The 19,058-nt window shown below is 36.9% G+C and overlaps 1 protein-coding gene across 1 annotated transcript in view; it reads right to left on the bottom strand.

Moving 5' to 3' along the window:
* The window catches only part of LOC145988930 (helicase POLQ-like), a 108,809-nt gene that overhangs the window by 44,691 nt on the left and 45,060 nt on the right, over positions 1-19,058 (bottom strand). The window contains exons 5-8 of the mRNA XM_083124228.1: positions 14,223-14,428; positions 11,028-11,173; positions 10,244-10,371; positions 444-556 (exon numbers count right to left, since the gene is read on the bottom strand). Coding sequence (XP_082980354.1) covers positions 444-556; positions 10,244-10,371; positions 11,028-11,173; positions 14,223-14,428 — 593 coding nt within the window. The remainder of the gene's footprint in view (positions 1-443; positions 557-10,243; positions 10,372-11,027; positions 11,174-14,222; positions 14,429-19,058) is intronic.

Here is a 19,058-nt window from a genome sequence, read left to right as displayed (position 1 = left end):
CAACAGTAGGCAATGCAGATTATTCATAAAAAAATATAACAAAATGGCACTACATTTCAAGATATTTATAGATATATTGGATTGGTAAAATAATCGGTAATTTTATCGATAAACCAAAGCACTGATATGCCTATATCAACTGATATTGATAGAGTACTGATTAATCTGTCCCATCCCTATTATTTATTATTATTATATATGCCATAATGCACTTTCCATATGGACAAGCATAGATCCCATTACTGCAACAGCTAATACCCAACAGGAAGCCTATCAAGTGGTTAGAGGTAAGAGTTCTCAAGCGGATGGTGTCAGTGGCCACAAAAATTAACTGAACATTGGAAAACAGTTGTTTTGTGGGTATAGCGATCACCTCTCTGCGGTTAAAAGCAGTTATGCAGGGAAATCAGATGTTGCAATGCTAATAAATCAGCAACTCTTACACGTTTAGCAGGAAGATTCACTCCAGCTGCTAATGTAGAAGTACAACAAATACAGCACAGAATGCCTGTCAGGTAAGCTTCTTCAAGGAATTTCCTCTCATCAGCAGTCAGACCTATAAAACAGAAATAGGGCAGATCAATCAGCAATCCAGTGTATTGTATTAGTAACCAAAATAGGTAAAATTATGTTATTTTTATGAATAAAAACCTATAATTCATATGCCCTGGTTTTGTAAAGTAAATGTCTAAATAGACACAATGGTCACATTGAAGTCGTATGTGAGAGACAGTCGAAAAAAAAGTTTCCCACATGTGAATTAACGGAAAGCTTGGAAATTTTGGGTTGGTAATATGTTGTGGTTATACGGGCATCATCCTTCCTTTGTTGTCTGAAGAACAACCGTTTACTTGCAGAGGGCGCCAGCATACTGCTGTGTTGAAGATAGGAAGAGTTGAGAAGTATGTGCGGGGCCAGCATGAAGGACAGAGGTGTGTTGGAATCATGGACAAAGGATGAAGTGCGAGATGATGTTCGCTACGAACGGGTGGGACTTTCAGTACGTCATGTGATAGACAAATAAATGAAATAAAAATGAAAATTTTGATTTTTCTCAACATTGAACACAAGTCTCTTCATCCGTAAACAGGATATGCAGTTTTATGAACAGGGTTTCTTGAAACTTGTGCCTGAATTTCATGTTCCTTCTCTCTGCAGATATAAGACTAGGGAAACCTTTTATTTTTTCTCGACAGTACAGCAAGTTCCAACAAGGATAGTGGCAGTGGCCACTGAAATTAATCGAAAAAGAAAAAACAGCTTCGCGGATAAAAGTGAGTACTAGTTTCTCCATATTTATCCCTTGTAGTTATATACAGGGGTAGACAAAACTAAAAATAATTTAGGTGCTAGCCCCTTTTTCTCAGGAGCCAGTTCCCCCCCCCCCTCCAAATATGGGCTAAGAAGGCCATGAATCCAACTAAGATAAAGCTACACATTTTGAAATGTGACCTTAAAACATACAATTTATTAATTAATACAAGATTTGTTTAAAAGTAATTAAATTCTTGCTCCGGAGTGGCATTTCTGAAGAAAGCTCTACCCATAACAGCATAAAGAGCTATAAAATACATTCTAATCAATGTCCGAAAATTTATAATTGCATGTTTATTATTCTGCTATAATGATAAAAAACAAACTGTACTAGCTTTTAAAAAGAAGGTCATGGAAATTTCCATAAGTCAACTTGAATTATTGAAAACATTTTTTGTAAGTACTGGATTTACGTTACTGAGCTATTTGGAGTTGTATATTGAACTAGTAGAATATCAGTTTTTGGCAAAAATGTAATATTTCATCCCTAATACTTCCTATTAGGGATGGACCAATAAGAAATTTTGGCTGATACCAATAAAGTACCGATATAAAATTTACTGATACCGATCCGATATGAAATTAGAAATGGTCCTTGAAGAACCTGAAATGTTCATTCATCTCCTTAATAAATGTGTGTTTGGAGGTGACTGCAGTTCAAGAAGTTGAATATTTAGACATTTACTTCTTTAGAAAGAAGGGCATGGAGATTATCCATAAAAATTACAACAAAATGGCAGAATTTTGCATTAAATTATAAAATATTTATCGATATATCTGATCGGTAAAATAATCGGTAATTTTACCGATAAACTGATACACTGATATGCCTATATCGGCCAATACCGATAGAGTACCGATTAATCGGTCCCATCCCTACTTCCTATGCAGCAACAGCAATTTGCATTTTCAATCCTATTGCATAGTAGTGTTCAAAATGTGAAGACATACAAGTTATGACTGGCTACTAACATTGCTTACAGATTGGCTTCATTGATTGATTTAGTCTATTTTACTTTGTGTTTGGCTAAATGCATATGCTCACAGATTGAATGGAATTCAATATGTGCCACTATGGTTCCCCTACGAGGAAGTGACTGATAACACTGGGGAACAGTGAAATTGCGGCAAAGTGTTTGAGAGCTAATTTAGGGCAATTTCGTGCTACTGAATACTGATATAATAATATATTCCCTGAATTGGCTCTAATTTATGAAATAAATGCAACTAAACCAAAATGGCGGAAACATAAGACATACATATAAATGAACTTCCAACAACAATTTAATATTTCTTTTTGTGATTACAATCATTATTATAAAAATAAATTTATACAGGCCTATGATCATAATAATTAAGAAAATATGTACACAATGAAGTAACAAACTATGTGAAACGTTTTCTATACGATATCCTGCTGTATCGCTTTTTAGGACAATCCTTCTGTAAGCTCCAACAGTAGTCGGCCATCATGTGGCGATCCCACCGTCCCTGGTACCTTTCTTCCATTATCCTTATATCCTGATGGAACCTTTCTCCCCGTTCTTCACTAAAATCACCAAGGTTCTCAGGGAATCTGTCAATGTAGCTATGTAGAAAATGTATCTTCACACTCATATTAGCTCCCAATTTCTCAAAATTTTTCAACATATTTCCAACTATATCGGGGTACTTTTCTGCTCTGTGATTCCTCAAAAAGTTTTTGACGACGGACACAAAGCTCAGCCAGGCCTCAGATTCGATGTAAGACATAAAATTGGCATCATTTATAAGTGTACGAATTTGTGGTGGTCCGTCAAAGATTCCTGCCTTCAATTTTTCAATACTTAGTCCTGGAAAAGTGTGGCATATATATTTGAAACAATCACCACTTGTATCTAACGCCTTGACAAACTGTTTTATCAACCCAAGTTTAATATGCAGTGGCGGAAGGATGATTTTGTCCCTATCTATCAGCGGTTCATGAATGATATTAGCTTTTCCCGTGGGGCGTTACCCCCACACCCCCTATACGCCTTCATGGCATGGTGGTATGCACAGGGCAGAGCTTTACCTTCACTAATATTTTCCCTTTGGGGGACAAAGTTTTATCGTCCAATGCTTTTCTCTAGCACGACTATCCCACAAACATAGGAAACAGGGATACTTTGTGTACCCACTTTGCTGCCCTAGTAAAAAATTCACTATCTTCAAATCCACACACACGAGCCACTTATGTTCAACATATTCAATTTTTTTCTAAAACCATTTTTATGTTTTGGTATTCTTCCTTAAGCTTTGTTGAGTGTCCGATATATTGCCTAGCAATGGTTCATAAGTTGCCGAGCAACAATTTACAAATAAATAAATAAGTTTCTTAATGGGAATTTCAGCCCATTATCAAATTTTGATATTACCGAGAAAAGCGTAGAGTAATTTTACCTCCTACATTTTCCATGGTGTGTTTATTTTTATAACTGGAGTCAATTCAACTGAACCAATCATAGAATTGGCAATCACAGCTGTTTTGTGTGCTGAAATTGTTATTAAACTTTATGCCACAAAATAAAATCTTTTTATTGTTCCCCAGTGTAATCAAAGAGTTACCACACAAATTATTTCAAAATTATAAGCTCTGTTCAACCATATTATGAAAAAAATGTACTTCTTTTATCAGTAAACAATCCATTTTTAGCATGATTTCAGAAAAATTACCTGATAAAAGCCATTGTGACAAACTACATTAATTATTTGAAGTGAGTGATTGATTGATTTGATTTATTTTACTTTGTTTTTCTGCCACTTTGGCTATCATGATGATGAGGATGAGTGATGATATGATTAAATTGATGAAGGGACATTTGCAAAGAACACCCATGCCCAGGCAGTTTTCTGAAACTGTTGACCCTCACAAGCATTTAAAATGATAATACAAAATTTACATTTTTTCCCTTTCTTTTAAAGGGGTGTTTTTGGGGGTAGAATCAGGGTTGGGCCCATCCAGGCCAACCTTGTTTGGGATAATGTATAGGACTTCTGAGAAAAGGATGGGAAAGTTACTGGGTGCCAGGATGGATAAAAATCATGATTTTTATTTTAAAAAATCATTTTTGATGATTTTTTTTTATTTAAATAGCTTGTATGGTTTTTGGCACCATACAAATAGACATGTTTTTTATAGAAAGGCATTTTCTGGTAAACGGCCCTGTAAAACATTTGAACAGTTGGATTAAAGCAAATAAAAAAATGTATGTAAATATAATTTTTTCTGTTTCTGATACTGTATACAGTGGAACCTCGATTTTACGTTTTTTAGGGGACCAAACTGAAAAAACTTTAAATGCGGGAAAACGTAAAACCGAGGAAAATTTTATAACATTTTGCTTTGTTGGGATCATCAAGAGTGGACGTATAATGTGGGAAAATGTAAAATCGAGGAACGTAAAATCAGGGTTCCACTGTACATGAACTTACTACAGAAATGTTTGTTGAGTGTGTTAATGAAACTATAATAATTTCAGTAACTTTTCTTCCAGTGAAAATAAAACATTCTGAATGTACCATATAATTGTACTAGGAGGAGTCAAATGAAAACCTTAAAAGTGTCATAAAACGTTTAATATTTCTGCTATTGTGATGACATTTGGTGGTGCTGTTGCTTGTACTTTACTCTCTCTCCAACAGGTGGTAGAAGAGTGTCGGTGACCAGTCGTCGTTGTAGGAGAAGTTTCAAGATGGCCACCCCACTAACAACATGCACCAAGGAAGAACAGCGTTCTGTGATCAGATTTTGGATGAGTGAGGGTTTTAAACCTATGGATATTGATTGTAGAATGAAGACGCAGTATGGTGAAGCTTGTGTGTTACAGCAACAGGTATATGAGTGGAGCAGGAAATTCAGAAGTGGTGCGACATCTGTTGCAGATGCTTCTCGCCCAGGCCAAGCACATCGAGATGTTACGCCGGAGAATATAGCGGCTGTTGAGGCCATTCTATGGAATAATTGCAGCGTGATTGTGGATGAAATATCTGCCATTATAGGTATTAGTCATGGTTCAGCACATAACATCATTCATGACGTGGTCAAAGCGACATGGACTGCTGTCGTCAGGTGTAATTTTGCAGCATGACAATGCTAAGCCACATACTGCCCAAATGACTGTTGCGACAATTAAAGACTTGCATTTTGAGTGCCTACCCCATCCTCCTTACATCCGAGATTTGGCCCCAAGTGATTACCACTTTTTGGACCACTTAAAGAGGCCCTAGGATGACAGAAGCTCCGTTCTGATGACGAGGTCAAAGAGAGATTGTGCATACGTGGTTATGCAACCAACCCAAAACCTTTTTTTTCCGGGGCATACAAGCACTTTGTAAACGATGGGAAGCTTGCATTCAACATGGAGGGGATTATGTAGAAAATTATAACCATTTGTTTCACTTCCACTGAATACATATATTTTTACAGCACTTTTAAGGTTTTCATTTGACTCAACCTCGTAAATACAGGGTTTCCGGAATGGAACTGACAGTTTTTAAACAGTTATAACTTTCATTTGCAAGTTTCATTTCGCAATTGTTCATACTTGTACGACTAGCGGTGTAGGCACTGGTATCACTGAAACCAAAATGGCGTCGGTACGCGAAAGAGTGCAATGTGTGTGGTTGTATGCAGACACAAACAGTTTGCAAGTCCAACAAAACTTTTGCCGTGTTTACCAGAAGGACCTCCATCATGTAACAGCATAAAGGTGTGGAAGGAACAATTTATATCTACAGGGAGTGTGATGAAACCTCACAGTGGTAAACCGCAAGTGTCAGATGGACATGTGGAGTCACACGTAGTCCACATAAGTCAATACGGACAGCGAGCAGGCAACTGTGCACGATGTGGTGCATAAACAATTACGTTTGTGTGCGTATTAAGTTGCAGTTGTTGCAAGAACTTCAATCAAATGACAAGCCACAAACACAAAATTTTGCAATTGACATTCTGCTCAAGATTGATAATGACCCAACTTTTCTATCGACCATTGTTTTCTCAGATGAAGCAACTTTTCACTTGTCTTGTTGTGTTAACAGACGCAATGTTAGAATATGGGGTTCTAAGAATCCTCATCCGTATGTGGAACATGTCCGAGACAGTCCCAAATTGAATGTTTGTTGTGCTTTAATGCATAATGAAGTCATAGGCCCATTCTTTGCGTGGAGCAAACAATAACAGAAAATGTGTTCCTAGATATGCTCGAAAACTTTGCAGTTCTCCAATTACATCATTTACAACCTACAGTGATATTCCAACTAGATGGAGCCCTGCCACATTGGAGCCTACAAGTGAGGGAATATCTTGATAGGGAATTTCCTGATTCGTTGGATAGACCGTGATGGGCCAATATCATGGCCACCATGCTTGCCTGATTTTACCCCTCTGGACTTTTTCCTCTGGGGTTATGTGAAAGACATTGTGTATTCTGGCCCAAAGGTACGAAACCTACAAGAACTGCAGGACCGAATTAGGAATGCGATTGCTTGTCATGCCTCTGATGCTACAGAATACGTGGAGAGAAATTGAATTCAGGTTGGACATTCTCCGTACCACAAAAGGAGCTCATGTGGAGCTATACTGAGCTGTGCTGAGTTGTAACTGCTACCAATAAAACTTGGTGAGTATATCTTCAAAATGCTTGCTTTTCTTTTTATCTACTTCTATCCATATTAAAACCACAAACTTTTAAAAACTGTCAGTCCCATTCCGGACACCCTGTATTTCTTTATAGTCTTTGTAGCTGCATTTTGGCTTTTCTTTTTTTTTGCAAAATATCAACTGCCATTTTTTTAGTTTAATGATAATGACACTATTTAGTGTTTAACATGATTAGTATTTTGTATATTATTCTACACAAAATGTTTGTTATTTTTGCCTATAAAAAATATTGAGCTTTAAATCAAGAGAAATTTAAGTGTGTTTACAGTTTATATATTACATTTCCTTTCGTACGAGCTTCAACCCATCAATGCATGTATCTTGTTTCCTTTCTTAGAGCCTAATAAACATTATTAAATGATTACGAGATTAATGTACTTTCGACAAAAGTAATTCTGACATCTACAAAATCTTTATATACCGAGGTAATTTCGGACAAAATGACATTTTTTTCATTTTATGTTGGTATTCCTGAAGTTTTGAAGTTAGAATTACCGCACTTGCATTGTTCGAATGTAAAATGAATGTTCTCACTGGCTTCCGCGTGTTTCCATTGTTAGTGAGAAACAACGCACGTTGGGAGCAGTTTCTATTGTCGGCTTCATTTTGACTTGTTGAATTCTTGCGGAAACTTCTCCGTCTGCACGCCGATTAAACGAATCAGACTGTTGGTGATTGTTATTTCGTATTTGTCCTGTTTATTTTAAAAGTGAGTGTGAAGAGTTGGATGAATTCAGCACTCTTAGGTCGCACACTGCACACAGTTTTCCCAAAGTGTGTAATACGCAGTGCCAACTTTGGACATATAAAATATAGTTAGGAGCGCATATACACTGCAACTAAGAACAATATAAAGTAGATGTGGCAGTAAAAGCCATTAAAGCTGGCAAATTGACATACTGCAAGGCCTCTGAGTTTCTTGGTGTACCACGCTCCACCTTAGAAAATAAGGTAAATCAAACACACCCAAAACCCATCCTGAAGAAGAAGAAATGCTGATACATGGTATCTTAAAGGCAGCACCGTGAGGTTACCCTCTCACTTCAAATGATTTAAGTTTCATTGTGAAAGGATACCTGGACAGGTTGGGAAGAAAAGAGAAACAATTTCACGAGAATCTGCCAGGCGTCGAATGGGCAAGATCATTCTTGAAGAAACATGCAAATGTTCTTTTTGTTCGTCTGTCTGAGAATATCAAGAGAGCTCATGCTGAGGTCAGCTCTGAGACTGTTCAAGAGTTTTTTAATCATGTACAACATGCCTTAGAGAACATCCCACCCGAAAATGTCATCAATTATGAAGAAACGAACTTGTGTGCGACCCTGGAAAGAAACTCGTGATTGTTAAGAGGGGCAAAAAACATGCAGAGAGGGTAATAGACTCTACTAAGACTAGTATTTCTCTCATGATGTGTGTTGGTGGCGATGGGAAGCTCCTTCCCCCATATGTCTTGTACAAGGCCGTATGGGACACATGGCAAGAAGGTGGCCCGCCTAATACCAGATACAACAGAAACAAAAGTGGGTGGTTTGACCTTCCGATTTTTGAAGATTAGTTTTTATGGTAGCACTGCCATATTTAAAACAGCTAGAGGGACATAAAGTCATTATTGCAGACAATTTGTCCAGCCATGTGTCTTTATCAATGGTCCAGGAATGTGAAAAACAGAACATTTCTTTCATTTTTTTTACCAGCAAATAGCACACATATTCTTCAGCCGTTAGATGTGTGCTATTTTGGGCCACTTAAAAAAGCATGGAGACAAGTACTGCCAACCTGGAAAATATCCACACGTGGGACTATCTCTCGAGATGCCTTACCTGCCCTCCTTAAAGAGACTCTACAGAAAATCGAAGCACGAAACGCAGATATCATAAGGAGTGGCTTCCGCAGCACTGGGCTAATTCCTTTTGACCCACCGAGGGTCCTCAAAAGATTTCCAGAAACGTCTGGTAAAAATGAAAAAGAAACATCCTGGTCATCCAGTTTCGAGGCTTTACTATCTGAAGCACGCTACGGCTCTGGTAAGAGGACAACAGTTCGCAGTCGCAAATTGAACGTTCCTGCGGGGCAATCTCTCCTTGGTTGCCACTTTACTCACAATCAAGTTGTTGTCAGAAACCAGGCAGAAAATGAAGCAGTTGTTACAGAAAAGCAGCAAGAATATGACACTGTGGAAATTGAGGCAGAAATTCAAGAGAGAGAACTAAATGAAGATTCTGGAATTTCTGGACTGGTGCTTGACTTAGAAAGGTTTTGTTGTAGTGAACTACAATTATGAACATGGAAACAGGAAACAGACAAGACAGTATGTTGGCGTTGCTGTTGACATAGGAGCACGGGACGTGACTGTAAAATTCTTGCGATCGAACAGTGGAAGTAGAAGAATGTTTGCGTTTCCGAATGTTGAGGATGAGGACACAGTAACAAAGGACCAGATTGTCAAGATTCTACCAACACCAAAGGAAAAACGAGGATATCATTTTTGATGAAGATGTTATCTAATTATTCCTATATAGACTAAACTACACAGAAATATATTGTATCATCATTTTGCTCTTTGTATTGTAGTATCATTTTGTTCTTGTGTACATTTTTGTAAGATCAGTTTTGAAACAAATAAAAAAAATAGTAGAGAGTTATAAAATTCCCGAAATTAAAAATTTTACCCTTAATAAAAGTGTTGAATATTATTTTTTTTCCTAATTTTGAGTCCGAAAGAACCTCATACGTGGGATAAATTCGGAGAAACTCCTAAAACAAATAACTGTCCGAAATTGCCCCACCCACTGGGGTAACTTCGGACACAATTTAACATTTTTTAACACCATATAGTGAATTACTTTGTACATTTTCCAATGTTCAATATGCTCCTTAAACATGTAGCTAGCCGAATAAAATAAAATTATGTACAATTCCCTCGTCATTAGTGAACAGTAACAAAAAAAACTGTAAAAAGTGTCTGAAATAACCCCATCTGACGGTACATTATTCTATAAATTATTTCTTTAAAGTGATTTTAAAAAAATCACCTAGTTTAAACCTGATTGAAATCAAAACAAAAGGTGTGGTGGCACTCATGACTGATATATAGGATCTCTAAATGTTAACTGTTTGTTTTTTAAGTCAGTGCTGTTTATAAATTAATTAGTGAATTCACATAATATTTATAGTTAAATAATCACAAGAAATAAAAATTTGACACTTGAACACACCTTGAATAAACAAAACAAATAATATGCTTACCTGAATGATGATAAGCAACTCCAAATGGTAGTGTCTTCTTCAGTACAGGGCATATCAAACCATTGCTTTCAGATTTCAGTGCACGGTATAGAGCAAGTTTCTCTTCTCTCTTATGGTTCAACACTGAGCTGTTAAATTCAATATCAAAATTATCAATCCAAGTTTTTGTGTGAAAAAATATACAATTGAAATCTTGATCATACATCTTTCAGTCACATGTGCATAAAAATATTTGTAACAAAGGAAATATACCATCTGGGGAAACCAATACTAGTCTCTTCTCCTGGATGGTGTCTCATAGTGTTTTGCTTTGGATCCCACTTTAAACTGTAGGTCCAGTCCTGACTAGCCTGTTTGTTCATAAAGTAAACTTAAAGAACAGACTCGCATTGAAACTAATCTGTTCTTTTCATTCAAACTGAGAATTTTACCAACAAGGCCACCATGCGAGTCTCCGTGCACCACAGGGTTTAAACAATGACTTCATTTTCACAATAGCATAAAGCTATGGATGTAAGCTCTTCAGTTGTATAAATTTAATGAGTGAGCATATCATTTTAGGTATATTAAATTATTTCAATTTCTCGTATTAAATTGGTACAATATTCTTAAATGGTATTAGCAATTTTAATATTTGCATTGTGGTATGTACTTGGTGAAAATAAGTACTGCTGAAAAATGATTGAATTGTACAATTAAGATTTAATTTCAAGTAACACAGCTGACAAAAATAAAATACAATGCAATTTCAGAAAATAATTTCAATTATACAGCTATTACGTACCGAGGCATCATTTTGATGATCATTAACGCAACATTTTCACAATTCTTTTTTGTTGCACAAAACACAAGACAAGAATGGGAAGGTACGACTTCTGTAACAAGAGCACCAACAAGATCTGGATCAGAGGAGGCCATTTGAGGTGTATACTGAAAGAAAATAAATCAATTCTTTATTTCCTATGTAAAAAGAGAAGCAAAAATTTGCAAATTATTGAAGTGTATAGTAAAACATTGAGGCTCAGATCCTGTTCCTGCAAAATAGACATACATAGGTGTCAGCAACACAGAGAGTTGCTGTTCTTATACTCAAAACAAGTATAGAGCAACCACAAACAATAAAAACCTTTGGCTAAAATCATTCGCGCACATTCCCCTTGATCCATAAGGAAGCATGGTTCACCCTGCCCCTCCCCTTCTCGTGGGAGTACAGTGCACAGAAGTTGCGGGTCTGCACAGGTTTTTTGTCTGTGGTTACACTATAGTGACATCATCGTGTTGAGGCTGTCTCGAGAGCGGTAGAGAGTTATAGTGTACGGGCTTGCACTGACATTAACAAAGAATGCCTATGGAATCAGTGCTATGTATTTTGTGAACCATGTTGTGTAACCCACATGCAGTTGTATCAGAACATACATTATGATGTGAAAGTGATGCTTTGTGTGACACATCATCAGAAGTTAGTACCATAGCATGTAATGCACCGATAGTCGTTACAAGAGCTATAAGTGTTAAAATCAAATCTTTAAAGCCCTGTGAAGTTTGTCTTTGTTTCAATTCAAGTCCTGTGTGACTTGTTAATGTTATAAATATAATGGCAAATGTTACTGCAATATATAAATTAGTATTAAGCCCTGCAAGGCTTATTTATTCTATTTAAAACGTTGTAATAAATGAATATTGAATGCTTGGTTAGCACACATTTATATTCAGTGTTAATCCGGTATGTGTGTTGCAATGTGTCGAGTGCATGCAGTTCCCCGGTGAGTTGTTCCTGTGCGAACGGGAGCATTCTGCTGCAGTTCTCGGCCGGATAGTGACTGGAAAACACCTCTGGAGATCGAGGCCTAGAAGCAGTGGAAAAGAAAAAGAGTTCTGGATAATAAAAAGAGTTCCAGCAGAATTCCTAGTCTACCTGTACTGGCTTCGACTGAAAGGTTGGTACCTTTGGACATTAAGTCTGATACTCGGCTTCAGCCACAGGGTACCCTTAGGCTCTTTTTCTTTTCCTGCTCATATTAGCTACGGTTGTTTGCTTAGTACCGTTGGACCTTTCAGTCTAATACTCGCTATGGCTCAAGAGTACCCTTGGGCTCCTTAAACTGTCCATACCGGCTTCTGATGTGAGATGATACCTTCGAACATTAAGTCCGATACTTAGCTACAGCTTGAGTGTACCCTCAAACTCCTCATTTCCCCTGAGTACGAAATAGACCCTCGACAAGTAATGCCTGTGTGGACCCCATATCAGCAAGTCTACCGAAATAACAAATTCAAAATTCTTGACTTTTTCTAAACCTTTCTTTCCTTTTTCTTCATCTTTGTTTCATTTTTCATAACATTTATTTAATCTCCCCCTACTTAGGTATAGTTGGAAATTAAGTAAATAGATATTTTTATTCAAAGAAAAATCCCTACCACAAGGTGGGTTAAGATGAAAGGTGAAGCTGTGCTTTAACAAGAGATTTAGACTTGCTTTATTAATGCATGTAAAAATTAATGCTTCAGACTTCATCCTGAATAGGGAATGACTACCTTATTTAATACTGTACTTCTACAAAACTTCATGTATAAAGAATGTAATTCTTAAGAAACAAAGTAAGCAAATCTTAACCACAACTAATACAATTTTAGATTTCCAAATATTCAATTTTATCAAATCCCAGTACAGGTATATTACAACGTAAATTCATTGTACTGTAAAAAAATAGCAAAAATTCTTGAACGCAAGCATAATTTCTTGACTTGCTTGATCTACCAGTTGATTTCTTGACTTTTTCTTGACATTCTTGACTGGTAGACACCCTGCATATGGACTATGACCCGAAAATAAAATTAGGTCCCTTTCCTCCCCAGGTGCCGCACTGTGAGGAATAAATGCATGGTCCCTGCCCTCCTATCATCGAGACCAGGATCTGAGGAGCCATTGGTAGTGAAGAATAGTTGAGTTGAGTTGAGTTGAGTAGGTGTTTTAAGTCCACTTTATGCACAGTAAGGCTAATCGGGACTGGACCTACAGTTTAAAGCGGGATCTGAACCACTTGTGCCTCCACCGGGACCCCTTGATTACAACGCGGCGACGCTACCACTGCGCCATCAGGGAGGCCGGTAGTGAAGAATAGGTACTAAAGTGTGCTGCTATTTGTGAATGTTGGTGTAGTGAACAGTGTATCAAAAAGATAGTGTTAAATGTGTAACAAATTTTTTATACCCAGCAAACCTTGAGGTTTTTATGGAGTTTCAGTGCTACCGACTGGAGGAGTTAGCATAAGGGCAACCTTTTGCAATAAAAATAAGTACGGTTGTTGTCATAGGGTTGCGGTTATAGCAGTAAACGTTGCAACCAGGAGTTGCAACCAGATAATGAGCTGGCCTCCATGGTGGAGAACATTATGCTATGACAAGGGTCCAGGGTTTGAATCCTGGCCTCGACATTCATGTTCTTTGTGAGTGTCCCTGCATCAATTTCATATCATCACTCATCCTCATATTTGCAATTAGCCAAAAGTAGCAGAAATGCAAAGTAAAATAAATCATATGAATGAGTCAATCAAACCAGATAATGTGAAACAAAATATGCAGAACAGTTCAAGTTCCCAAGGACAATCCCCACCCAGAGTGAAATAAGAAACACCATTTGCATGGTCCAGGATGAACCAGAAAAAACAGAACCCCTGTTACTTTATTCATGGTCTAGTAAAACTGACAGTAATTTAGATAGGGCATAACTTACACCACATGCCATCATTTCGACAATCTGCAAGAAATTCAGAAAATGCAGAGCTTTCAAAGCACAGTGCAAAATTTGCTCTAAACCTGTAAGGATATGTTACTTATATTTAATTCATGAATATTTTAGCAACTTGCTAAAACACCTGTATTTTTCTCAAACATACAACAGAAAGGTTCACAAATAGAAGCACAGACATCAGCACTAGTACAATGAGATGAATACACAAAACAAAAACTACATACTCACAGAAGGTTCTATTTTTCTTGTAAAAATGAGCAGGTCTTCATAGCACTTTGCTTCAGAATTTAAGCTAAATATACTGTCTTCAAGTTTCAAATATTCTTTTAATTCTACTGGCCGGAAGTTATGTGCATATATTTCAGCTTTCAGAAATCTTCCAATTTCAGATAAGTTTCCAATTGTTGCACTCATGCCAATTAGTTGAATATCCTCTGAATATAAGAACAAGAAGCACAGAATTAGTAACGCATTTAAAAAATGTACATTGTTATAAAAGTAAAACCAGCAATATGTGGGGAAGAGGCAAGTGCATGAATTCAAACAAGCATAGCACAGAAATTAGGTTTAAGCCAATACCAATGCATTAATATCTTCCAATATCAATGATACTGGAATTAAAACAAACTGATTCAATTTAATAATCAGCAGGGAACAAATTTGTATGTAAATACATATTTATTTATGAAGCTGAAATCAGTTATTATCTTTGCACATCATGGTATGTACAGTAAAAAAAATGACTTTACAGTTTCCATATGTGTACGTATATTAGGTTTTAGCTCATATTTTAGTTACTTTTACATATTATTTTCATATTTCACAATATTCCTCAACATATACTCCACACTCGCGCAATATTTACATGTCACCACGTGACTGAAAGAGTTGGGTGAATTTCCTGTGGATAATTGAAAAGTCCGAAGCAACGTTAAAACAAACGAAAGTTTACTACCTCATTCAAACCTTCAAATTGCATTAATTACTACTTTTCTGTCATCCGAACAAGGTTCCTTTTTTTTTTTTTACCTCACAACTGTTTGCTTTTGTTATTGTAAAAAAACTTGAAATTCCTATTTATTTACAATTGTTGTCAACAGCCGGCTCCCGTGGTGTAGTAGTTAGCATATTGCACTACAATGCTAGGGGTCCCAGGTTTGAATCCCGGCCTGGTCATGGGTGTTTGTGAGTGTCCATCAATTTCATCATATCATCACTCATCCCCATCTTCGCAATAATCAAAAGTGGCAGAAAGTCGAAGTAAAATGAACTAAATCAATCAATCTATTGTTGTGAACAATAGAGAATGAGGGCTCCAGCATTGGCTCCTGGTTGTTACAAACGTTATTTTGGCAATGTTACCTTCAACAGACATTGTGAATTTGAAATACACTCCCATTAATTCTTGCGATATTGAATGCAGTTTTAGTCAATATCACCTCACGAGACAACAGGAGGATATTCACGTTCGTACACTTACAACAAAATTTTGTTATTCATTGTCTTGGAAACAAACACATTTTGTGTCTTTTACAATTAATGTGTCTGCATTTTATGTAGCTCCCGTAGTGTCTTATATTATTAAAAAGGTAATTTTTTACAATCTTAAGTCCACACTTAACTTCATATTTTGGTGAAAATAAATAAATATATAATTACATATTTAGCACATACAAATCTGTTCCCTGATAATCAGTATCAGATGTACCAGAAGGTACACAAAAAATGTCAATCAGCAATATCAAAAAGTCCAAATATTCTGGGAATTATGCACAATGTGCATTTGTATTTACTGCATGCGAAAATCGTAACAAAAATGGAATTCATGAATAAATACATAAAAATATAATAATTTACAGTAAAGCTAGTGTAGTTTAAATGAAATTCTTACAGTCTACCATTTAACTATTCTGAACAACTTTTAGTTTTAGTATTGACATTGGTATGAATCAATAAGAAAATCAGCACTGGTTTATAGCAATTTGAATAACCTCCAAGAAATATTTTGGGAATCCATGTTGGCGGATTTTCAACACACAGCTGTGTTCCGATGTCAGTAATAATGTACAGGGGTCATTCAAGGTTGACAGAGACTTCTATTTCTAGGAAAAAATTGGAAAGTTCTATAAGCACAAAATTATGTGAGTTTTTCAAAGGAATCCTCCTGAGCATGCAGGCACTGCTGCCATCATTGTGTCAGTTCCCAGAATCCTTTGGCATAGAAGGAAGTTGACTGCTGTCGTAGACGCTGTAGGACATCTTTTGTCCGAGCTTCACCTATCTCCAATTCCTTCCTTCTCATATGCTCTTTAAGGTTCGGCTGGACCTTTGGCATGCAAATGGGCGAATTTTTTCAAATTTTCCTCTCCATTCGAAAAACTTCTTGGATATTTCAAAATATGCAACATTACATCAGCTTAGAATTCCTTCTAGAGCATTGACGTGAATTTTCATGTAGCTTTCTTTCATTTTTGTCTAGATATTATCAATAGTTTAATAGACTTATGTAATCACAAAACTATTGATAATATCTAGACAACAGTGAAAGAAAACTACACGAAATTTCACGTCAATGCTCTAGAAGGAATTCTAAGCTGATGTAATCTTTCATATTTTGAAATATCCACGAAATTTTTCGAATGGAGAGGAAAATTTGAAAAAATTCGCCCATTTGCATGCCAAAGGTCCAGCTGAGCCTTAAGCGGCTCAAACAAATCTGATAATCACCGAGGGCTAAGTCTGGAGTGTAAGAACATGGAGCAAAACCCTTTCGGACAGTTGTTGCTGTCAAATTGAACATGTGGGGCAGTACATTGTCATGGTGAAGAATGATATTTGCAGACAACATACCAGGTCTTTCTTGCGAATGGCACCCATCATCAATGTTCAGGAATACTGGGCATTAATCACGTTCATTCGTCAGCAACTAGCATCCTTTGCCAAGTGTTGGCATCATTCGTACACTCTTGCCCGTGACATTGTTTGTTTCCCATACTGTGCTTGCAATCTTCTCAAATGTCAGCTAGCTTCAGGTTCTCCTTCACAAGGAATTTGATCATATAATGCTGCTCCACAACTACAGACACACATTGTTGCTAACAAATGGAATGAAGGGAATGAGTCATTCCCTCACAAAGTAGAAGTATTAACTGTGTTTATGTGGTCAATATATTTTTAGTTGCATTCAAACTATTCTTATGTAGTCGTATATCTATTTCTAAGGGCTATTGTAAAAACCGCGAGAAGTGTGTAGCAGATGACCATCAGTGTCCGTGTCGCTCACCCTCGGTAAAGGGAAGGGAGCATTCAGCATTCTTTGTAGATCTTCAGCTCTGTCTTCAGTGCAGGGAATGCATGACCGTACTCATTCCAGACTCACAGATTTTTTCGAACTAAATCTGCCTAAAATCAATTATTTTGCAATATTTTTTCTTCATTTACAGCGAATTTTGTGTTGCCAGTTATCCCAGTAAATTTCATGTGCGTTATTTCTGGAATTTGTATGAAAAACATAGGTTTAAAAACCATACTTAACAGTTGACCAAATCAGTGCGGTTCAATTGACTCGAAGGGAATGAATCCACAGAACTCATTCCAGGTCTTGCGGCAGCTAAAATAGGTAATGGTGCAGGGAGAGAGTAGGTGGGTGCTGGAAACAGTCTTCGTCCAGGGCTTGAGATCAAGAAGTTTTGAAGAGAACAAAGGGGTTATTTCTGGTGGTAGATCAATGCCCGATTTAGACTATCTGGTGTAGAGGAAAAAAGTGTTCGACATTTTAATCCAGACTAATGTGGAATAATAGGTGGCTGCAGAAGAGCATTAAAACTCTGCTCTTGGTCTTGGGTCCAATTTTCAAATGAGTTCTGTTCCTAAGCCCACTTCATGCGTAGACAGGCTAATCGGGGCTGGACCTACAGTTTAAAGTTGGATCCGAATCTCTATGTGCCTCCACCTGGTATCGAACTCTGTATTCCTTCATTTCAAGGCGACAACATTGCCACTCTACCATCTGGGAGGACCTATTTTCAAGTGAAAAAGGTGTGTGGAGCAGTTCAGATTCTGATGATATGAACAATTTACTTAAACATCACAGTGTCATCGGCAAACTCAAATCCACGCTGAAATTCTCCTGACAACATTTGCAGACAATAAACTTGCAAAAAGATCAACAGCCTGAACTGGAGATAATGAATCAAAAAATAAATTAAAGTTTCTACAATTAGTTGATAAAAAGAACGCAACAAAGTTTTCCTGAAGACATTTTCTATTCTTTGAAATTAAGTTATCAACATTTGGCATGGCTCGTCATAGAAGTGAACTAAGTGTCGCTTATTCCTCAGATTAAGATATCTTGATGGGAGAACAAAAACCCTTGCTTTACTTGAAGGAATGCTTTTTTGAATTGTTCAAGTTAAATTAAGTTTGTTTAAACAATTCCCGTGTGAAGTGCTAGAGCTGCACGATCTTTTCATCATTTCACCGAATTCACAATTAATGTAGAAATACTAGGAGTGTGCGGGATAGAATTTTTCAGGTCAGGATGGGAAATTTTTTAAATCCCGACATTCAGGATGGGAAAAATTCACAATTTCCCAGCAAAGTCGGGAAATTTTCGAAGTTTCCTGAAGCTCTGGAAATCTCGAATTCTACATGTCATTTTCATTTTAAGTGATTGTTGTTTTTGCATTTCTGGACTAAAAACTAACAATTTCTGACAAGTTCCAGAAACTTACAATGAAGAAAACGTCGAGAATGAACGACTTTTTAAAATGACCATTCGGTATTTCCCGACTGCTCGGGATCCTGAAAAATTGGGATGGGAAATTTTTTTCCCAGACTTTTTGGAAATACCCAAGGACAGTAATTGAGAAGCTGATAAAACTGAAATGAAAATGCAGAAGATGAACTCTACAATCTAGTGATAGAAGAATTCATAAAGAAGGCAATAATAATACTCCCTCTGTCCCATAATTATAGTCCGGTATGCCAAAATGGTAGTACAGAAATGACAGACGAAGAGGCAGATGGAAAGCACAATTTGTACTGATCCTTGAGTAGTAAAGT

Source organism: Lepisma saccharinum, chromosome 6 (assembly GCF_977018435.1).
Source record: "Lepisma saccharinum chromosome 6, izLepSacc3.1, whole genome shotgun sequence".
Taxonomy (NCBI): Eukaryota; Metazoa; Arthropoda; class Insecta; order Zygentoma; family Lepismatidae; genus Lepisma; species Lepisma saccharinum.
Note: the sequence above shows the minus strand (reverse complement) of the source record. Positions and strands in the feature narration are given on the sequence as shown.